General features: G+C 45.5%; 3 protein-coding genes across 3 annotated transcripts; 1 reads left to right on the top strand and 2 right to left on the bottom strand.

The window, feature by feature from the left end:
• Nucleotides 1-255: 255 nt before the first annotated feature.
• LOC4336911 (plant intracellular Ras-group-related LRR protein 1-like) lies at nt 256-5749 on the top strand. The gene is made up of 4 exons (NM_001402419.1): nt 256-484; nt 1863-2092; nt 2739-2908; nt 4740-5749. The coding sequence occupies exons 2-4, from the start codon at nt 1895-1897 to the stop codon at nt 5428-5430; spliced, it is 1059 nt and encodes a 352-aa protein (NP_001389348.1). The 5' UTR covers nt 256-484; nt 1863-1894; the 3' UTR covers nt 5431-5749.
• A 939-nt stretch (nt 5750-6688) lies between these two features.
• LOC4336910 (uncharacterized) lies at nt 6689-7803 on the bottom strand. The gene is made up of 2 exons (XM_015781382.3): nt 7414-7803; nt 6689-7037 (listed from the first exon to the last, which is right to left on the bottom strand). Exons 1-2 carry the CDS (start codon nt 7786-7788, stop codon nt 6855-6857), a joined length of 558 nt encoding a protein of 185 aa, XP_015636868.1. The 5' UTR covers nt 7789-7803; the 3' UTR covers nt 6689-6854.
• A 4444-nt stretch (nt 7804-12247) lies between these two features.
• On the bottom strand, nt 12248-13591 carry LOC4336909 (WRKY transcription factor WRKY51-like). Its single transcript, XM_015778146.3, has 3 exons — nt 12913-13591; nt 12679-12804; nt 12248-12584 (listed from the first exon to the last, which is right to left on the bottom strand). Exons 1-3 carry the CDS (start codon nt 13509-13511, stop codon nt 12380-12382), a joined length of 930 nt encoding a protein of 309 aa, XP_015633632.1. The 5' UTR covers nt 13512-13591; the 3' UTR covers nt 12248-12379.
• Between the last annotated feature and the right edge of the window lie 10204 nt (nt 13592-23795).

Below are 23795 nucleotides of genomic sequence, written 5' to 3'. Positions count from 1 at the left end.
GACCTGCAGTACTACCTGCAGGCGTGGGCCCCACCACTACACCACTACTAGTACTAAAAATTCAGTGAACTTTTATAAATCAACTTACATTTTTTTATTCAAAAATAAAAAATATAAAACCAGCCGATATAGTACTAATGATCAACCTGGCTTTCTCAAGGGGAAAAAGAAAAGAAGATCAAGCTGGCTAAGCTGCACGGCGCATCCGTACCGTGTGGAAAGGGTCATCGGGTCAGCTCAGCTGTTGGATCCATCGGTTGCGGTTGCGCCGATCGATCGATCAGTTTGCAGCAGCCAGCCTCGGATCGTCGTCTCTCCACCTCTCGCGTTAGCTACTATATATCAGGGCTTCTCCTCGCTGCAAGGGCTACCACACCATACATCCCGCGCCTTCTTCCTCCTCAGCTTTGCCGAGACCTCGTTGCCTCAAGCCGTGTTGCGTGCTGCATGCTCTGAATTGAAGAACTCTCTTGAGCCTGACCAGGTGAGAGCTTTGCTTTTGCTTTTCTGCTGCTTCGTGCTCAGTTCGTTTGGTGGTTTTTTCCGGAGTATTTGCATGCGGCCGCTAGAGTGATCTTGTTGAAGGTTTTTTTTTTTTCCTCTTGTTTTTGGGGGTAATTTGGTATGAGGCTAGCTAGCTAGCTACTGGTTTTCTCTCCTGGATTTCTTGCGATGAGGGAGCGCGCGAGATACTGCTAATCTTTTGTGTCGGTTTTCCGGGGTTTCTCCTGCTAAGGATTCATGTTCTCGGTAGCTCGTTGTTTTCCGCCATTTTGCTTGCGGTGATTCTAGCTGTAGTGGTTTCTAGCTCTACTATAATACTCCCTCCGTTTCGAAATGTTTGACGCCGTTGACATTTTAAGCACATGTTTGACCGTTCGTCTTATTCAAAAAATTTAAGTAATTATTAATTCTTTTCCTATCATTTGATTCATTGTTAAATATATTTTCATGCAGGCATATAATTTTACATATTTCACAAAAGTTTTTGAATAAGATGAACGGTTAAATATGTGCTAAAAAGTCAACGGTGTCAAACATTTCGAAACGGAGGGAGTACCATTTTACTTCCGTTCAAAAAATAATAATACCATTTTACTTGGTTTCTTGATACAAGTATTCTGGCTTTGAATGTTTTTGTTTAAAAAATAGACACACAGAAAGTCAGAAAGAGAACTTAAATACCCTCGTCCTCTCCCTTGCTAGTGCAGGCTATTTTTAATGAGTAATATCCTTCTTTAGTTAGCTGTGTGCTCTTCTAATCTTGGTTTCAACGCTGTCTTTGGCGATGTAGAGAGGTTTTCTGTCAAGAACTTGTGTCCAGTTTCTTGTTCTTGATAACCCATCTCGAGGGGTATCTAGCATATGATTTCTTTTACAGGAGCTAACAAAATGATGTAAGCTACTCCGTACTATATATATAACGTTGTTCTAGCTAGATTATGAGAGGGTTGCCTAGCTAATATGCCTAGGGTTAATTATAACCTAGCTAGAACAAGAAATAGTTCAGTTAAAAACAATTAATCTTTTTCTATCCCTTCCACTTCACCGTACCCACATGCATTATTGTTCCACTTTGTACGTACGCTCTCTAAGCTCGTTCTCTCTCTCACCAAACTCTTTTTATCTTAGTCATGTTGTTTATTCTGACTGCAACATGCAATTAATGGTGGTCACCCCTTATGTTCCCTTGTCAATATGGCTGTGTACTGGCCGTATGTCCCAATCCTAGCAATAATCAGAAGCATGCCTCTTTGGCTTGGGCTCACATAATTGTGAGATGTACAGTGATGTGCTAATTATTGCTGATGTTTCTTCTCTCCTACCTTACTAATGCATCATTTTCTTGTCCCTTTGTCTAGGTATATCAGAAGTGGAGAAGAAGATTGGAAGCATGAGGGAAATGGGAGAGAAGAGGAGGCGTGGACACCTTAACCCTGCTGGTTTTGCAGGAGGGTTGCATGATCATGAGGAGAAGAAGAACGAGGAGCATAAGCTAGACATGAGTGGCATGTCCATGGATGCCCTCCCACACCTCACCATGTCTCTTGGTCAAGTCACCATCTTGGATCTCTCTAACAACAATCTTGAGGTAGATTTCATATATACGTGGTTTAATTTTATTACTACTACTTTTGATCTGGAAGCTAGCTAGATCACATGCTTCTTTGTCTATCTATTCAGAGTATTATAGTAATGGATAACCAGCAAGAACTTATCTTCAAACGGTGTACGGTAGTTTTATATCTTGGTGATAAGTTAAGTCGAGCTGTATGAGATAAGCATGGCCTATATTATTAATACTACATGAGCCTAACTAGCCATGCATCCCTCTTCACAATCTCTTGTTTTTTTGCCGTTTGGCTTGTCCTCCTTAATTTTGTCATTTTCTAGGACGAAAAATATCAAATAAGTGATGGCTTTGTAAGAGCCAAGAATATTCTGAAACCATGCATACGTATACCAGTAGGATGAACTTTAAGTTTTATTATGGGATGAACGGTATTAAAGACGAAAATACCTGCAAGTTGCAAACTTATCTCTCTATCTGTTTGACTTGGTGGGAGAAATGGTACTGCCTGCAGTACTGTACCGGCAAAAAAGAACATGCAGATTAATTGTGCGTATGCTCTGGTTGTACTAACCTTTTTTTACAGTTGACAAAACTTCGGAGAAAGTAAAAAAAAATCCGATCTTTATACGAGACTTAAATTTCCTTCCGTTTTGGAAAACCGCAGAGCATCCCGGAGTCAATAATCGCTCGGCTGCTGAACGTGGTGGTGCTGGACGTGCGGTCCAACCAGCTGAAATCGCTGCCCAACTCCATCGGCTGCCTCTCCAAGCTCAAGGTCCTCAACGTCTCCGGCAACCTGCTCGAGTCCCTCCCCAACACCATCGAGGAGTGCCGGTGAGCCACCGCCGCCTCTCCTACATACCAATCAACTACGGATTGATATTCTCCGACTTAAGTCACATGAATTTAAGACACTGATATGTGGGTCATTTTTACTATGGATTCATATGCCAGTGACTCTAAAGTTAACTGATAAGTCAGGGGATCTCAATCCTTACTTGTCTCGTTCTAAAACATACTTCCTCTGTTTTATATTATAATAACTAGCATGGTGGCCCGCGCAGATTGCGCGGCTAGCATCATTATATTTTCTCTCATATAATAGCACATATTTTTCTCATTATATTATTAAAATATATTACAATAACAACATAATTTTAAATTTTGCAATAACTTTTCAAAACTACTAATGTGTAATAACTACTCTAGTCTCCTCTTCTAATATTTCTTATTTTTAAATTCTGAATTTCAGCTATTTCTAAATTGTATTTCTATATGGACTATGCTTTTTTTTTTCTCTGATTAATGTAAGAATTTCTAGGCCATGAGAGCGAACGTGGAGGCTCCTTTTTATTCTGAATTTTAGTTGGTTTTAAATTCCAATATAAACTTTATACTCTACTTCTAATATTCCTTATTTTTAATTCCAAATTTCTTTTTTTTTTCTTAATTGTATTTCTATATGGACTCTATACTCTACTTCTAATATTTCTTATTTTTAATTTCGAATTTCGGTTATTTCCTAATTGTATTTCTATATGGACTCTATACTCTACTTCTAATATTTCTTATTTTTAATTCCGAATTTTAGTTATTTCCTAATTGTATTTCTATATGGACTCTAGTCTCCTCTTCTAATATTCCTTATTTCTTAATTCCTAATTTCAACTATTTCTAAATTGTATTTCTATATGGACTCTAGTCTCCTCTTCTAATATTCCTTATTTTTTAATTCCGAATTTCAACTATTTTTAAATTGTATTTCTATATAGACTCTAGTCTCCTCTTTTAATATTCCTTATTTTTTAATTATGAATTTCAGCTATTTCTAAATTGTATTACTATATGGACTCTGCCTTTTCTTTTTCTCTGATTAATGTGAGAATTTCTAGGTCATGAGAGCGAACGTGGAGGCTCCTTTTTTTTCTGAATTTTAGTTAGTTTTAAATTCCTATAAGGACTCTATACTCTACTTCTAATATTTCTTATTTTTTAATTCCGAAATTTCTATTTTTTTTCTTAATTATATTTCTATATGGACTCTATACTCTACTTCTAATATTCCTTATTTTTAATTCAAAATTTCTATTATTTCCTAATTGTATTTCTATATGGACTCTATACTCTACTTCTAATATTCCTTATTTTTAGTTCCGAATTTCTATTATTTCCTAATTGTATTTCTATATGGACTCTATACTCTTCTTATAATATTCCTTATTTTTAATTCCGAATTTCAACTATTTCTAAAGTGTATTTCTATATGGACTCTAGTCTCCTCTTCTAATATTCCTTATTTTTTAATTTTTAATTCCAGATTTTAGCTATTTCTAAATTGTATTTCTATATGGACTCTGTTTTTTCTTTTTCTCTGATTAATGTGAGAATTTCTAAGCCATGAGAGCGAACGTGAAGGCTTCTTTTTCTATTCCTTTAATTATATAATAGATTTCTAGCATTGATATATATGTTAATGAATCTAGACATATATATGTGTTTAAGTTCATCAACATTTATATTAACATTTATATGAATGTCGGTAATGCTAAAAAGCCTTATAATATGAAACAGAGGGAGTACTAAGTATTTCTAATTCAGTACATAGAAATGCTTGATGTTAAAACGGTGTTTACTAATGTTAGTTTTTTGAATTGACGTGTGGCAGTGCGCTGGAGGAGCTGCACGCCAACTTCAACGAGCTGACGAAGCTGCCGGACACGCTGGGGTTCGAGCTGCACAGCCTCCGGAAGCTGTCGGTGAACTCCAACAAGCTGGCGCAGCTCCCCTCCTCGACGTCGCACATGACGGCGCTCAGGGCGCTGGACGCCCGGCTCAACTGCCTCCGCGCGCTCCCCGACGGGCTCGAGAACCTCGCCAACCTCGAGGCGCTCAACGTCAGCCAGAACTTCCAGTTCCTCCGGGAGCTCCCCTACGCCGTCGGCCTCCTCGCCTCGCTCCGGGAGCTCGACGTCAGCTACAACTCCATCGCCGCGCTCCCGGACTCCATGGGCTGCCTCACCAAGCTCGCCAGGTTCAGCGCCGTCGGCAACCCGCTGGTGTCCCCGCCCATGGACGTCGTGGAGCAGGGCCTGGACGCCATGCGCGCCTACCTCACCGCGAGGATGAACGGCGGCGACGGCAAGAGGAAGAAGAAGGCGTGGCTGCCCAAGCTGGTCAAGTACAGCACCTTCACGGCGAGGATGACGCCCGGGCGCACCAGGGTGCACGAGAACACGGAGGGCCTCCTCATGTCGGACTACCGGTCGCTCAACGGCATCGCCTCGCCGAGGTTCCTCACCATGCTCTCGCCGCGCCGCCTCTTCTCGCCGCGGAGGAATTCGCCCAAGCATTGTTGATATGGCCGATCCGATCCGCCTCTGCCTACTCTGTGTACTGGTTGCCTGTTTGCTTCAGGGGTGTACTTCAGATGATGTCATGCTCTCGTACTTAATTAGGATAGATATGATGATGCTGCTGCTGCTAGCTGCTACCGCTGCTGCAAGGTGTGTATATGTTCTCATGAAGAGGTTTGTAGCTTCGCATACAGTATATAGCTCTACAATTTTTGTTTGACGTAAAAAATGCTGTAGTACAATCTAGAGCATTGATGTACATAACAAGGGTAATTTTCTTCCATGTCTGTTTGTTAAGCACCACTGATGCAGTGTTCTGGGTAATGGTGTCCTCCAGATGGAGTGGTCCCAAAGTTTGATTAGTATTTCCTGCTCATTTTGATAAAATCAAAGATTTGCATATTTAAGAAGATCATATTGCAGAGAAACAAAGTAAGAAGCATACCGTTGCGGCATAGCGGGTGAAATGGGTTACCTACCAGAAGCAGGACATTTCTTTTCGCCGGACTGAAGCAGGACATTTCTAGCTTACAACAATAGGAAAAATGCAGGGATCGAAAAACAAAAATGCAGGAATTTAATGTCATGACATATACAACTCTACAGGAATTGAAAACATATGAATTCGTCAAATGAACCGCTTGGATCCTCCACAGGAACTTTCTAGGAAAAATTTCATTAGAACAAAGTTAAGAGGAGAGATGAAGAATTGAAGAGAGGTAGAGCATTGGACTTCTCAAAGGAAATCAAAACAATGAGGTTTGAGCTCATGTTAGAAATCCTCAAAAATGTGTAGGAAGGGAAACATTCCTATGGAAATTTTCTAGCCCAATCCTTCAAACCGAAGGGCACTATAGGAAAAAAAATTCTTATGGGGTTTCAATCCTACAAATTTCCAATGAAAATCCCTTGTTCCAAAGGAGCCCAAACCTCCCCTATCTGTAAGACCTCCTAACGTCAGTGTTATACAGTTTGTACGGGATGCACAGATTGGACAACGTTGTATATAACTGCAATATCAGTAGGACCTGCAAACTATCGTCCAAGCAACATGTTTCAGCACTATTCAACTAACTGGTGGATAAAGAATATATGGGTCTCCAATCGATATGTGTGCCTGAAATCATATGTTGCTTTCATCAATTCTAAGTTTCTACCTATTCGACACATCTATGTTAATCAAAGAATGGCCCAAAGTCATCTCAGAACAAAAATGTCAATTTCTCACTGATTGCTTCATCAACCCGCCACCATGGTCCCATGGCAAAAACATGCACGATCAATAAATCCAAAAATGGAACAGGTATAGACAGTACATGGCTGCAGTATCTGGTGTGACTTCTAATGCCAACCTTTGACGATAAAACCAGTAATGAAAAGACAGATTGCTTGCAAAGTTTTGAATTTTGAGGATCCTAAATAGTGGCTCATTTACAAAGCTTGAGCTTCTTGAAGAATGAAGAAACCTGTGACTTTGGGCACGGCGCAGTCGCTATGCAAGTTGGTATGTTCTCTGGCTGCTCTATCCACACCTTGTGCCGGACACCAGCGGTTTCCAGCTTCTCAGCCAGGTTCTTCAGTTGTGTCTCTCCTTTCACCTCCAGTGTTACCTATACACAAAAAAGGCTCTCAGCACAGCTATTGATGCCACATATAACAGAATGTAAACGATGCAGGATAAAAGTAGTAGGTACTAGTGCAGTTGTTTTTTCGCTCGGGATACATCTTGTAGCCGGAACAAAAATCAATTGTCAAAATTACACTATTCCAGAGGCATGAGTTGAATCCGGCTTCGCAAGAAACTACTGGGACAGGTTACAGTATCAGTACTCTCTGTAATGAATGAATCATTTAGCCATTTAGCATTCTAAATCACTATAATCAGTCAGTTCTACACCTATGTAACAAGAGGCAATGCAGCAGTTTAATAGAGGGAGTGTGAAAACAGGAGCGATGAGTTTCTGTGAGGCAAAACGTCGAACACGCCTTGTGCATCCGGTCGAGGTTGTCTGGCCCGCAGTAGGCGGCAGTGTCCGGGTGGTCGCGGTGCGCCCACACGGCGGCAACGGCGGCGTGGCACCCCTGCGCCACCACGCTCCCCAGCGGCCACGCGTCCGCCAGGTCGCGCCGAAGCACCACGTACTGCACCACCACATCCTCCGCCTCCTTCCCCACTTCCCCGCCAACGGCGGCGGCGGCGGCGGAAGCCGAGGAATCCGGCGTGGCGGCGGTGGCGCTCATGCTGGCTCGCGGTGAGATCGGGAGGATGGGAAGCCTAACGGCGCGTTGGAGGAGGAAAGTGGAGTTTGGATGCGTCGCGGCTGCGGAGAACGGCAAGCGAAGGGGAAGCAAGGACAGCATGGTTGTGAATTTGTTACTGTTTCCTGATACAAAATTCTACTGTATGTTTTCCCCAATTTTTTCTCGAATAAGTTCATATCGTGCGTAACTTGAATTACTGAACTGTGGAGAGCCTTAGCCGACTGGGTATGTATTACGAGTGGCACGGCCTCCGTCCTAATATAAATGTACCTAATATCAAATGTGGCATTTCATAATATAACAAATCTAGATAATGTCAGATATATTGGGACGTTGGGAGTATATAGATTTACGGTGTTTTGTTTACGGGAGAAACGGGAGAAACATAAGTTATGTATGTTATCAGACATAGATCTACTCAAGTTTGTTGAAATCTTGGATTGAAATAGATAGATTTACAGAAGTCCAAGCTGTCCAAGATGGTATGTTTTTAAGGTGCCAAATTTTGATGCATCAGAGATGGTAGTAATGTTTTCCATCTGATGAAGTAAATCTCTAACTTTTTCAAAAAAGCATGTTCAGATTAGTGTTATTTTGAACCATACTCAAAATAACATTTGGATAAACATTGATAAACATTTGGATGCATTTAGTATGTTACCAAACAGATGGGAATGGTAATGCTTAGAGAATTTTGACAGCCTATTCTATCAAACTTTGACAATATTACCAACTTACAAAAAGAACAGCATTACCAAATTTTGTAAACGTTCATTTTAGCAGTAATGTGAAAAGGCCAATGTTAGAACTGCGATCCGTGAATCTAGTGTTACAACGGGCCGTGTTATCAACTGGACCGGAAAATCTCAGGCTCATTGGAGAAGCCCAGCCACTTTTCTGCTGCCTAGCACAGCCTGCTTGGTGAACCTCAGGCCTTATGCTGTTATGCCCAGCGCGTCGTCTATAGCCCAGTACGCGCAACACATCATTATGGGCCAATTTAACCCTTCCGCGCGCAGCCATCTCGTGGCCGGCAACGCTACACGCAACGGCCCGCGTCCCCTCCCCGCCAGGCCGCATGTCCTCCTCTCCCTCCAGCGAGCAGGCTGACCGCCACAATCCCGCCACCGCACGCATTGCGGCCCACGTCCCCCTCTCTACACCGGCGGACCACGCGACAAAATCTCCCCGCGGCCGCGCGCCCCCGCTGCTGCGAGCGCGTTGTGCCGTGGTGCCGACTGCCGAGGCGTCCAAACCCGTGTTGGTCTTGGCAACCAGCTGTGTCGAACTGACGTTTTCTCCTCGGCCCGTCTCGGGCACTTGCTACAGCGGAAAAGACACACACGATTCAGTACTTCTTTCACCTTGCCTACTTCAACGCTGCTACTACGGACGAGGCACGCTCGTGGTCGTGGACCGTTTGATGGTTTCAAATTAAACAATTCAGAAGTATCAATTGGAACAAGGGCACTTGGAACCAGTCAAGAAAACCGCGGGGTTCACATCTTCTCGCCTGCTTTGACATCCGCCGATGGCTGCATTGTCAATCGGGCAGTTGCTGTCACACAAAAAACAGGCTCAGGCTCGACCGGTGCCGTTTGACCTAAACCTCGAGGCCGGAGAGATCCGAATCCACGAAAGAGAACATGGCCAGCAGAGACTAAACAACGTGCAACTTGTTCGCCAGGTGGGGCACCATCCTATGCGACTTGTCTGCTGACCCCTTTCGCTACTGCTACTAATCTCCAAAAGAGAAATAAAATGCGATTTGTCCCCCTTGCCAAATGATCCAAAACAACTACTAGTAATACAATAGTGTTAGGATGGAAATCACCTCGATTTGGTCCAATCGTTCGCACTCCGTCACGGGCCCGTGGAAATAAACGACCAATTACAAGTCGTTGGGCAGATAGGTCACCCGTGCTAGGCACCAAAAACAGTGGTGATTAGTCAAATCATGTGGCCTCTAGACAATTAGTAGTACTAATACGAAGTAATAATAACTAATTAACGCCATCTCGATGGTGAGCTTTGGTTGAGAGAAGACCACCAAAAGTCCAAATATTCTACTTGCCCCCAACTTTTAACAATTCCATCTCCACTATGAAGATAGCACCCCCTTTCCCACCCCATTCTCTCTTGTTTGCATTAGTTATGGTGCCATGAGCGCATAAACCACCCGATCTACATACTGACGCGATTAAGGACCAGATGAGTTGCTACTCACATGTCAGCCACAGTGCAAAGTGGCTCACCACACTGCAGACACAAGCAAAAGCTATGACCAGACAAGCCAGAACATTACAATTGCAAACTCCACAAAAAGCGTACGTACTACTAACGTTTTGGTTGATTGATAGATAGATGTGGCATCAAACCTAACTGCCACTACTATATTGCTTCCTTACATGAGATCTTGTTAAGCTTGCAATACTTAAAAAAGATGATCACTAGTAGCTCATCACACACTCTAGCTAAGCTTTAGGTCACACCAAGCCCATGATGGAAGTCCACTAGGACAGCTCACCCAGGGGTGTGAGAGTGAGAGTGAGGGAGAAATGTGCCTTGCTTTGGTTGATCTGATCGAGGAAGGGAACTATAGTAGATCAGCTCAACACAGGGATTACCAGGACTAAAGAAATGGGATTTCAGAATGGGTTAGGCTAAAAGTGGGGTAGATGCAAAGAATGTTCTAGCTGTCCAACTCTCCCTTCTCCTCCACCGGCCATGTTCTCTAGTTAGCTTCAAATAAAAGTAACAGCAATGTTTTTTACAATCTATAGCTCAATTGCTTGCTAGGGCAAAGACCTCACAATATTTGTATATTCTAGCTTCATTGACTTGTGACAGTAGTCTTGGATATGTAACTCAATGGCCACTATATATGCATGCGCAAAGGTAAAATTGCCAATTGAGTAGAGGGGCAGCTTCTATAAACAACTTGCAATTTTTATTGTGTGTGCATCGATGCTAGTGGAGCTGAGCACAGATCCAGCCGAAGTGCTCCAAAGGTGAAAGGGAGCATGAACCGTGCAAATTACGCACATAATGTGCTGTCTGAGACTTGGAGAAATCTTATTATTGTTTTTCTCTTGATACAAGTGGACTTTTTTGTAAGAAGAGCATATTAGCAGTTACTGCCTTTAATATACTTAGATAATGAATTACAGAGTTACCATCTTTTCTGACAGTAAAGAGAGAAATTTATTAATGATAGAAACTGGGATTACATTACTGGTTCAATAAGTCCAGGATTCATACTCATGGTTAATTTAGCTAGTAAATGAGCTACCCAATTAGTCTCTCTTTATCATTTGCACCTGCACACTTTGGAAACATTGCATTACAAAGTTACTACTGTTATCACTAGAGTAGAATTGTTTTTATTTTCATTTTAAGTTTGGTCCCCTATATCATCAGACAGCACTAGAGTACGTTGAATGAACTGAACCAACCTACCATCACTCGCGACGGTACTGTAGAGCGTAGACCCCATGAGCCACGCGTAGCCTAGAAGCGAATTCTCCTACGTGAGCTACTCTCCTCTACCTCCGCCGCGCCGCACGGCTTCGGAAGTCAACGGATGAATGCTCGGCTCGGCTCGGCTCGGCTCCTCCACAAACAACAACAAAAGAGGCAGGCGGGCGAGCCAACCGAGGAGTTGAAAAAATAATTAAAATAAAAACACTGAGGGCCCCCACCTTTTTTTTTTCTCAGTGGCGAGTGGGCCCCACACACGCCCCCCACTTTAAGGCCAGAAACCGAAAAAAAAATCTCAAAGTAAAAGCAGAAGAGGAGTACTCTATGGGGTGAGTGATGAGGTGCGGTCAACTACGGGGTGCAGCGGAGAGAAAGCGACCCTTCACCGGTCACCTTCTTTGACCGGGAGCCAATCACGTGGGGCCCACCCGTCGGAGAGAGAGAGAGAGGGGGGGTGGCGCGGAATAAAGGAGAGGCGCAAAATTTGGGTGCCCACCCCCCTTGACCTCTGCACAGGGCAGCGCCACCGGACAAAAGGGGGGATGAGTGAATGAATTATTGCCCATTTGTTTAATCGCAATGTATGACTCCTTGTTCTTTTCTTCCTCTACTCCTTAATCTTTTCTGTACGCTAAATAGTCTATAGCTGGAGTGGTTGGCTGGCACTTCTGCATTTTGTGTGTTTTTTTTTGTGATAATGGTTTAATCAATCAATGGGAGTCAAAGTAATCCGTCGTTATTAACCGGGTCGAGAAGATATGGTACTGATAGTTGTTGGTGACTTCAATTTCCTTTTGTGTCGTATACGGCTCGGTGACGGAAGAAATTTCTCCGGCAAGTCCCGGATCATGCGCGTAAAACGATAAGAAATGTAATCTAATCGGGGTCTGAAAGTCAAGAGCGGATTTACACCGGAGGCGACAGATCGGTTTCCTGTCAACTCCTGTCAACTCCTGCCTCTCTTTGCCTTCAATCCACTGCAACGTCGTACTAGTTGCTTATTTGCAGGAGTAAAAGAGTATTAAGTGGAGTTAATTGTGATTTTTTTATCACGGTTAATTGTGATTTGAGAACGAACTGGAGACGGTAATTCTCTAGCATCAAGTTTCCCTCGTCCTCTTTCTACAATCTTTTCTTCTTTACACGCATCATTAGATTGATGAGAAGCAACTAAAAAAAAAGGAAGAAAAAAATTATGGAGCTAATTAGGTTAGACATGTCCGTTGCCGGTGGACACGGCGACGGACACCGGCATCGCGGCGACGGCGGCGGCGGCGGGTGGCGCCGGGAGGGGCCCCGGCGTGTGGCGGTGCTCGCCCTCGTAGGTCACGACCAGCATCGCCGGGTCGTCGGTGGCGCGCTCCACGTGCTTCCGCGCGGGGCATCCTCTCACTGTGCTGCACTTGTAGTAGCCCCTGAAAATCGAATCGCAGAACACGTCAGGTTCGTTGCAAACCGCGATGAATTTCTTGGGAGAATTTCGTGTTCAAGCAGGAGGAAGAGATTTACCGTGGGTAAGGGGAGCCCTTGATGGGTTTCTGGCCGTACTTCCTCCACGAGTATTCGTCCGGCGGGATGTCGGCGATCTTCGAGCTGATTGCCGGCACTCGGATCGTCCTCTTCACCCGGTTCTTCCTGCGGAAGCACACGGAATCCAATCCACCGTGAGAAGGTGACACGAAATAGAGAGGAAATTGTTGCTCGAGGCGTTCGAGAAGTGAAGTGGCGTGGGAGTTTGTTTACCTTCTCTTGGAGCAGTGGCAGCGGCCGCCGTTGGCGGTGGCCTCGGAGTGGCCGCCGGCGCAGGGCTTCCGCTTGTGCCCAGACAGCGGCGGCTTGCCGGAGGAGAGCAGGCTCCGGCCCTTGGAAACGCTTCCCTCGCCGGCCGTCACCGACGAGAAGAACGACGTGGATGTCACGGACGTCGCGGCCGACATGGTCAGGTTCGGCTTCGTGAAGTCCAGCGTCAGGGTCTGCGGCTGCGAGGAGGTCGGCGCGAGGGCGGCAGCGACCGGCGCCGGTGGTGGAGGAGGAGGAGGGGGAGCAGCAGCGACGGGGGCGGCGGGAGCAGACGACTCGACCGGGCCGCGGCGGAAGCGGGCGTGGCCGGTGCGGTCGAGGATGGAGATGACCTTGCGGAACTTGGAGACGGCCTGGTCGGCGATCTCGCCGAACGGCTGCTGCTGCGGCGAGGCCTTGTGAGCCCCGGCGGCCTGAGAGGAGGAGGAGAGGGACGACACGAGCATCTCCAGGCTGCGGAGGCCGGCGGTGGCCGCCTCCTGGATGGCGAGCTGGTCGTCTGCGCGGCGCGGGGCGTAGCAGCCCATCAGGTCCACGGCCATGGTTGGTTCACCGGAGTTCGCCGCCGCTGCCGGGCGCAGATCTCGGTCCGTGCGCTGCGCTCGGTTTGGGTTGGGAGGATGGAGGTGTGTGGCTGGAAGCCATGGCTGCCTTTATAGGTGGAAATGGGGGAGAAGTGGAAGAAGATGCGAGTCAATGAGGGCTGTGACTTTTTTTCGCAAAGCACCTTGGATTCCATCGGAATTCGTGATATATGTCCCCTTTGGCAAAGTGATACTACGCCAGTGCACATTTTTTATAGGAACTGTGCATTCAAAACATAGCTCTAAAATTTCTGTAAAAAGTATAGCTTCACCAAACTGCATAGACAAAAGCAACTCAAATCTATATGCTTGCATGTTGAATTCAAACTGTAGTAGTAGTGGTAGTAGATATCAGGCCAAATTATACAAAGTGAACAGTGACAGAGCGTTTTTTTTAACTGTAAAAAATATGGCATCCAGAGAATAAAAAAGCTCCTGTTTCAAAATATATATTTTTTAAAAAAAATCTTATTGCAATACAAAAAAAAACTGAGGAAATCCCAGGCCTTATGTGTAAAAGAGTCAGTATGGGGGGTGTGACAATGACATCTTTCTTTTGCCATCAGATAGTGGACTTTGGAGATAAGAAGAAAATTCATTTTTTAAAGCCTTTATTGCTAGCTGAGAGAGAAACAAATGCATATCTCATCTGTCTTGCCTTGGAAGTCAACTATGGAGAGGGGTGAGGTTCTGGGAATAATAATGAGTGTGTTTTATTTTTTAATTAGAAAGGTGATGCATGATAAAAAGGAGCATTATTTATTCCTTATTAGTATATCTTTGAAGATATTGCATCTTTAATTTTTCATTGAATAACAGATAGAGGCATTGGCACGCCTACTTTGAGAACTTTCGCCACCTCCCTCCTTTCTCTTTTTTTATCCCGTTGACGGATTGTCTGAGAGCTGGCATATCTGAGGGGATCAGGAGTTGAACTGTTTTGCATATAATTATTACTATGTGCTTTTATTAACCTCTTTATAATAGCGTGACAAGTGGCCAGATGGCTCATTTTGATATCTGCAAGATGTTGCTGACAATCGATATATCAATTAATAAATATATAATCTTTTACCAACGCAGTGCGTTCTCACGTAGGAACAAATATCAAATGCAAAGTTGAAAATCCACAGCTTGTACATCTTACACTAAATTCGTCAGCACGTATTCACACTAACAAATTCTCCGGTGGGCAAAATGTGCCAATTTACAAAAGAAAAAGAAACAATATATGGAAAAATATTTGAAGATACATTTCTTCTTCAAAAATAAATATTCATAAAATAATTTACATCAATTTGCATTCTTGAAATGCAAAGGATAAATGGTTGTTTACACCACATGTTTTTTATATGAAACTGGGGGAGTGGGGGCATCTTCTGAAGAGAGCCTCTGAGTTGAAAACTGTGTTCTGATGAAAATCAAACTAAAATCTATTTTTAATTGAAAAATCAATGAAAATAAAGGTACAGGGCTTGTATTGAACAAATTAACTCAAAAGATTTTGCCGCCTTGAGATTTCATCCTGATGGTCTGCATCATTTCAATTCGAGACACAAGTTGGGGTTGAGGAAGCCGGGTATACTACGCTAGCAAAAGCAATACTCCTCTTTCTAGAAAGAATAGAGAGAGAGAGGGGCTAAAAATACTCAACGATGTGAAGAAGTCATCGCAGCAACCGAGCAAGCAACTCGTCTTTTTCTCGTTTTTCTCGTCTGCCTTGCATGGGGCCCGGACAAATATGGTGGTAAGCTGGTCCGTCCGATTCGCGGTGTTTGACCGTTGAGAGGTGGGCCCTCCGGGTGTTTGAAGAGGTAAACGAGGCGTTAGCTCCGAGGTAGCGATTGCTTTTCCGCTTTGGCTTTCTGCTTAAACGGGTCGTGGACCTGAAGGGCTTGTTTGGTTCTCTACCCTACCAATTTATTGGTAGTGCTAAAGTCTAGGCAAACTTTGGCACTACCAAAATATTGGTAGGGTAAAATTATTTTGCTACCATTTGGATTGCTACCAATATAAAGTCAAATTCTCATAGTACAGTGAAGAAACTTCTAGAAAATGACCAAATAGTATAAGGGCACTACCAAATATTTGGCTTCAATCCAAAATAACACACATACTATTCAATTTGCCAATAAATTGGTAGGGTATGTTTTTGGTATCAAACCAAAACGGCCCGAAGAACGAATATTGCCAGTTAACAGGATTCAGATTTTAGCGCATGCATATCAAATTTCGAAATAAGGATTGTATAATGTGCGTAGAAGTTGTAGACTTCTGTAGAGTAGCAACGGAAATAAGGAAAAAAAATCATATTTTAGGTCATCTTACTTCTGTGTAGTAAATTCTCTATCCACAGATATAAATATTTATCGGAGTCAAAGAATAGATGAATTTTAAGGTAAAATTACTGTGATACCTCCAGAATGTCACGAGAAAGTATCAGGTCCAACAATGCAATAATACATAAGGGGATTAGGAGAGACATACTATGTTATTTAAATTGGAAAATAGTACTATAGAAATGTATACATATATAAACATATATTTATAAATAAAAACTAAAATATTTAATGTTTAGCCTAGGATTTGGAGCTCAACTTTGTTAGTTGCTAATATATCCAATTATTAAATGCAGAATAAACATATCCAACTATTAAAATATTCGCATATATAGTAGAATAACAGAGAGTCAACTTTGCATCCGTTCACACACGTCTTACCCCGGCTTTGTTGGAAATTCCTTACGATATTACGGAAGAGGATTAAGACTTTCTCACAACTATAAAAACTTTGGATGAGATATCATCCGTTGACTCCATCGGCTTCATCCCTATTAAACTGGTAGGAATCATCATGTGCAAGTTAAACAAAGCATGTCAAACCTAATCGTGCACCCAACTTAATTTGTTAATCCAGATTTCATTTGTCTATGTTTCCTACCAGCTGTAATGAAGCTTCATCATCCTACGCTTTCCCATAAGCTAACAATATTCTACTCTGTAATGAAACTTTCTTCGCCGGTGAGTAAAAGTTTTCTCCAAAACAAACCTTTTGCCTAATTAACTAATCAACTCAATATTTGTACTTTAAATTCTCCAAATTCTGGCCGGAATCAGTCTGCTGGTTGTATTATTGCTAGACAAAAATATTCGAGACCACGAGGCGTAGAAAAAGGCTTTTCCTTCAATTCGTTCCCCCCTACCTTTGACATTTGCATTCAGGCGACAGACAGCACGAGCAGCGCGTGAGCGCACAGAAAAGGCCCGGCTCGGCTACAGCGACTTCTACACAAGCTTGTGCCTGTGTGTGTGGTGTGGTGTTAGAGCAGATACAATAGCAGACTATAAACATATTTTAATGAGATAAAAGATGAGAGAGAAGAGGAGCGGGCTACAGATCTGTAGCCAGCTGCAGCATAGACTCCAAGGCGCAGTGTGTATATGACAGATGAGACCATATATTAATAGTATATTAAGCAATTATTGTATGAATTGGCTATTAGATTGGTTATAGATGAATTGGAGCTTATAGTGGGCTATACTATTAAACTTGCTCTTAGGAATCGGATTCGTTGACCTGCGCGCGAGTCCGTCCGAACCGCTTTTGTTGCCGATGCCAACGTGTGGCGCGCACGTACGAGCGAGAGCCACAATATGCACGTACGCGCTCGCGCGCGGCCGGGCGCACGTAGCTTTCCCTCCTTTTGGTTTTGGTTCGGTTTGCCCTCTCAAATCTCTCGTGGGTTGTTGGTGAGGCGCTGCACGTACGTACGTAGGCAGAGCAAGGTTGTCTGGTTGACAAGCGCCTGCATGTGTGTGTACCGCGTATATGCCGTGTGTGTGCATGTACGGTGTACAGCGATTGGCGTTTACTTTGGTTAGGCACGAGAGGCGTGTACACCGGTGTAATACTGATTTGTGGTTGACATCCCAGAATGCCATTTGTGTGATATGTGCTTATCAAAAGCGACACACGACAGCTGATATTGCTTAAAGGAAAGGATATTAAGCAAAGTAATGGCTCATAAGCTATGAAAAATGAACGGTGCAACCTAAGAGTAATTTATAAGTAAAATTTTTATATATGTATTTTAGCGAATTGTAAATAAATAATGAAAAAAACATGATGAAAAAACATTGAAATCGAATAATATCAATTGCTCTTACGTAAGACTCACATTTTTATTTAAAAGATTGGTGAAGAAGTAAGGATGTTCACAAATGTATAACAACAAATTTCTCGTGTGGTAATATTATTAGCGGAGACAATTTTAGGGTGCACGCAAGTCATGGACCGCTTATTTTTTTAAAAAAGGTGAAAATTGAATTTTAGTTTTTGTTACTAAGGTGAATGATAAAATATAATCCATTTATAGGGTGAATAAAGTACGGTTTGCATAAACTAATATATTAAGGGCTTGCTCGGCTGAGCTGATTTTTGTTGTTGCTCACTTCACTACTACAACCACAAAAATTTAGGATGTGTTTAAGAGCAGGAAAAAGAAAAAGATTGAGCAAATACGTAGAACGAGGTGAACATTAGAGTAAAATTAATTGAGTATTAGCTATTTGAAACTTGAGAATGAATTAATGTAATTTTTTAAAGTAATTTTCCAATTGTTTTTTTTAAAGAAATACACCATTTAGTAGTTTGAAAAACTTGCACATGAAAAACTATTGGATTTTCTCCCCCTTTTACCCAAGTAAGGTCAATAGCATCTTGATGAAAACATTTTGACCGATGGAGTATTTCTCCATTGAACTTACCAATAGAATTGGCTAGGCTTGCACCGTCTAACCTTCCACAACTTCTGTTTTAATCTTGGAAAAATTCTACGAACACCACAAAAATATTTCATTACCAAATAGTACCACTGAAAATTTCCAACTCCACTCAACATCAAGGATAGCAACATTTCTTCCAAAAACACCACAAACTTTGAGGTTCGTTACTTAACCTCGCATATGTGTTTGCTAAGATTATTGAAATACCCATGTCCATGTGAGCAATATTGGGACAGGCTCTCCAATCTTCATGGTTGGCATCAAACCGCGGATGATTGTTTTTTTTTGTTTGTGTGGCATAGTGTGGGAGTGTGGAATGCATGGTTGCACTTGGGGAGCATTCTGAGGAGCTCTCCGTTTAGGTGCTCACTCCGGTAGATAGAGCGTAAATACGGTTCCACACAATAGAGATAGGATCGTAGGAGCGCAATAGATACCGAAGATGGATGAGACAAGCCATGGCACACAACAAGCGTGGTGAAGTGAAGAAGAACACATAAACGTGACAATTTCATTCCTAAACAAACTTTGTTGATTCCCCTTCATGTTTCTGGTTTTTTATAAAAGTACCTTGTGGTATTATTCGTACCCATAAAGATCTTTGTGTTATATATAGATAAACTAGGTAGTTTAACCCATGGTATTCATTATTAAGATATGTTTTGTGCCAATTTCCAACACAAATAAAAACATTTTCGGTACTTCTCTTCTTGTCAAGCATATGGCCTAAGAATTGGTCATGCTCAGCTTCGCAGTGCATATTTGTTGTTGATATGTTGGATTTCATTCTAGATGGTTTGACAAAAAAGCTGAACTGGACGGCCTAACACGTGCCATTTCTATTGCTAGCTGCAATAGTAGGCATCAGATTCATGGACAGTGACGAGTACAAGAGTTCACCAATCTTTTTTTATGCATATGGAGCGTTTTTCTTTATGGATCCTGAGCATGTGGAGTGTTCACCAATTACCACGGAAATTTCGGAATAGTCACAAGCTTATGGCACGTGGCGTTCTAAGGTTGTTTAGGACCCCTCTTATCCAATTTTCTAACGAAAATATCAGGATCTTGATCTTCTCTGTGAGTACATGGCTGGTTCAATGCACGCTGGTCGCTGGGTACATGAACCGAATAAAAGCCTATATTCGGCGGTCAATCATGTCGTATATTCTACTCCATATTTATATTTGGCCGGACCACGGTACTATTACTCCTTTTTTTTCCCTGATAACTGCTATTACTCCAACCTGATCTGTTATTTTTCCTTGATGCACCGAACCATAGTAGTGATGAGAACTGATGATTTTTTACTTCTCCTGTGTACTAGGAGCACTAGCACATACTGGCAAACTGGCAATGGGTTGAGAGTACTCGAGATTTGAGGGTGTCAAGTGAATCAAGAACTTTCGCTACAAGGGAGGAGCGTGAAGACAGACGACACAGGACCATTCAGGCACCATCCGTTGTGTGCTGGTCCTGTCGTTCCGTGAACAACTCAAACACTGACACTGACACTGTGCATCTATGCCGCTCACCGGCTCCAGTTTCCCACCAAACAGTAGTGTGGTGGTACTTGGCCCATCTCACTTGCATGTAAGGTTTAACTGACACGCCAACTTCGTCAACACATCTATCTCTCTCACTCCTTTCTGATGGAAGCAACTCCATCATTGTACAGTAAGTGCATTCTCTTGAGAGATCTAGCATCAAACTAGAGGCATGAGCAATGTGTCAGCCTTTTCTGTGTAGGCAGCACATTGGCACCACAATGTTCGGTGTGCGAAACCTAATTGCTGTGTACCCAGCTGACATAGACAGAGATTCCTGGTCCTGGATGTACGTTGAACTGGTTACCTTTGATAATCCACATTTTTGTGACTGCGTAAACAAATCCCCAAAGCTGATTAGCTGAGTGCATAATGTGATTTCTGAGTGAATCAATGTAGGTATCTGCCCACACTTAAGGCCCATTGTGGCACTGCCAAGTTGGGCCTTAGACTTGTGAATTTGGCCCATAATATAGTGCCAGTCCAATGGGCTTTGGTCCATAAGACAAACATTGCATAAAGGAATAAGTTCACCGGAGGTCCCTCAACTTAACAGCGAGATTTTTTGAGGTCCCTTAACCACAAAACCAGAAATGTATACCCCTAAACTCACGCAAACTGTTCAAAGGAGGTCCCATGACAGTATATGTGGGTGGTTTCGCAGACGTGGCATCCTAGTCAGCCAAAAAAATTTAGTACGTGGGGGGCCACATGTCAGTGGCACGTCTTTTTTATTTTCTTTTCTTCTCCTCCTCTTCTCTTTTCTCTCTTCTCTTTCTCTTCTTCTTCGAGTGAGGCCGGCGAGTGGAGTGGCGATGGGTGGGCGGCGGGCGAGCGCGGCCGCGCGGGCGGAGCGGTGATGGGCGGGCGGCGGGCAAATGAGCAGCGGCAGGCGAGCGCGGCCGTGCGGGCGGAGCGGCGATGGGCGGGCGGCGGGCGGGCGGCAGCAAGTGAGCGCGGCCGCGCGAGTGAAGCAGCGATGGGCGGGCGGTGGGTCCGCGCAGCAGCCAAGCAGCGGCGCTCGCCGGCTACGGCTCGTCTTCAACTGTCGCCGACACGTCGAGGGAGAAGAAATCCGCCGCGGGGATATCGACGAGCGCGTCCCCAGCCGCCGTGATCTCGTTGTGGAACACGGAGTAGGTCGCGGTGGCGTCCTCCACCTCCTCCACAGCAGTCGAGGCGGAGGTCGACGTGCCGCGTAGGTCGGCAGCCGCACCCTCTAGGTGCTCCTCCTCCTCCCCCTCACTGACTGAGGAGAAGAAAAAAGAAAGAGAAGAAGATGTGCAACTGACATGTGGGCCTCATGTATTTTTTTATTTTTTTTCTGACTAGGATGCTGTCGGTGACATAGGACCGGGAATATCATGACTAGAGGCTTGGGCAGGAGCAATCACCCACAAGGCCTGACCCCCTGGGGGGGGGGGGGGGGGGGTCGGGCCCGAGGGTGATGTGGCCGCCCCCCTCTTTGTCTCCCCGAGGGGTCGGACCGCTCCCGTTTCGGCCCCGAGGGCTGAGGCGCCCCGACCCCTTGTAGATTTTGCGCCGCGTGTATGGGTTAGGTGAGCGCAGCAGGGCTCACCTAACCGCATTTATTACGGTTTGGACGAGCGCGTCACGCCGCATGTAACGCAGTGCAGCGCGCTCGTTTATCCGGTCTGTGACCAGTCACAGACCGATCAGATCGTGGGTTAGGTGGCGACAGGCGGTCTGACACACGCCTCGCCCCATCCCGTCAGGATGAGAGCCTCCAAGCACTCGTCCCTAGCCGGAGCCGGCGTGTTACCTCCTGGAGATGGCACGTTGGTCCCGGTCAGATATATGCCAGGCTTCATCCTAACCATTACAAGCAAGACATTGTATGAAGAAGGGCGAACATGCAGATTGCTAAACTGACGCGTGGTGGACAAGAATGACCGATTTGTGACCGGTCTGACACTGGTCATGTCGTCAGCAGACAGCCATGTTCCCACGTCGCGCCTGCTTCCGGCCGAAGTGGAGGTAGGTATGGGCCGTCCCATCAGAAGGTCATTCGGACGGCAACCATACAAATCTCCGTCCATTTATGAAGAGAAGGCAAGTCAAGTTGGAGGAAAGATAGGATAAGTCCCCACACAAAAGAGAGAGATGGTGCATGTGGTATCCCCTTGAAGTATAAAAGGAGGACCTTGCCCACTTAGAAAGGGGATCCGGAGGATCCGGAGGATCGAAGACGATTGAGGCTAGATTCGGAACCAGAGAGGGAGAAAGTTAGAGTTCTCTGGCTCTCCAGCTCTTTGTAGCTTCTTCATACACAGATCCACCAGAACACAGGAGTAGGGTATTACGCTTCTCAGCGGCCCGAACCTGTATACATCGCCCGTGTCTTGTGTTTCTTCCATTCTCGCGAACCTTCCACAGATTAGGAGCTTAGAACCTCACCCAGGGTCCCCGGCCGAACCGGCAAAGGGGGGCCTGCGCGGTCTCCCGGTGAGGGGCCTCATGCTCCGTCATCTGGCGCGCCAGGTAGGGGAAACTGCGTGTGTTTTTCTAAGCTCTCGCATTCTTTCGTGTGCGCCAAGCTTTTCCTGTTCAGCCCAATGACCGAACAAGCAAAGGCGCACAACCTCTCTCCGAGCGTTAGCGGCGACGACGGGGAGCCAAACCCACGCCGTCGAGCTCGTACTCCACCGCCCCCTCCACGCCAAAGTCCTAGGCGGGAGGAGGCGCTCGAGAGGGTCGAAGGATCCGCGACTTCGACATCCACGGGTGATGGAGAAGGGCGCCGAGATGGGGAGCATCGCCTCCTCGTCTACGGCGACGGCAGCACGCCCCAGGGCGCGCTCCAAGCTGCGGGCGCGCTCCTGCGTCACCCGCCCGTCGTCCCTGACCCGGAGTCTCCAGCCCAACGATGGCTGGACGACGTGGCCAATTTGGTCATGACGGCGCGGCAGCGCCTAGATGCTGGTGGGCGGTCCTCCGCCACCAAGGCCTCTGGTGCTGCTACCACCGGCTCCGCGTCATCGAGACGGAGGGCGCGGCGAGCGGCGGCCGCTGTTCGCCATTCGGCTGCCACTCCTTCGTCAGCGCCTCCGACCCGGGAAGATCTGCGTGGGGGGCCGGATGCCCGCATCAGTATCGAGCGCCGGCGTAATGGCCGACGTGTTGCCCACGCAACGGAGGGCGCCTCCTCGTCCGGAGTGTCACCTCAACACGGACGTGGGGATCAGCCCTCCGTGCCCCCGGTTGGTGGTGTCGGCTATAAAGCCTTTGTGGCGAGCCTTCGGAACGTCCGTTGGCCCCCAAGGTTCCGGCCCACCATTGCCGAAAAATATGACGGGAGCGTCAACCCCGCCGAGTTTCTCCAGGTCTACACGACCGGGATCGAGGCCGCCGGGGGTGACGACAGGGTCATGGAGAATTTTTTTCCCATGGCCCTGAAGGGACAGGCGCGGGGATGGCTAATGAACTTGCCACCCGCGTCCGTCCACTCTTGGGAGGATTTGTGCCAACAGTTCACCATGAACTTTCAAGGCACATATCCGCGCCCAGGTGAGGAAGCGGACTTGCACGCAGTACAGCGAAGGGATGATGAGTCACTTCGCTCGTACATTCAGCGGTTCTGTCAAGTCCGCAACACCATACCATGCATCCCTGCACACGCGGTGATCTATGCGTTCAGGGGGGGTGTGCGGCACAACCGCATGCTCGAAAAGATCGCCTCCAAAGAGCCCCAGACTACCGCGGAGCTTTTTCAGCTCGCGGACCGAGTGGCTCGTAAGGAGGAGGCATGGACCTGGAACCCCTCCGGTTCCGGTGTGGCAGTTTCGGCCGCCCCCGGATCCGCTGCTCAGACAGGGCGGCGTGACAGGAGGAGGAAGAAGAGGTCAACCCATTCCGACGACGAGGGTCATGTCCTCGCCGTCGAGGGCGCT

This window comes from Oryza sativa, chromosome 4 (assembly GCF_034140825.1).
Source record: "Oryza sativa Japonica Group chromosome 4, ASM3414082v1".
Classification (NCBI taxonomy): domain Eukaryota; kingdom Viridiplantae; phylum Streptophyta; class Magnoliopsida; order Poales; family Poaceae; genus Oryza; species Oryza sativa.
Note: the sequence above shows the minus strand (reverse complement) of the source record. Positions and strands in the feature narration are given on the sequence as shown.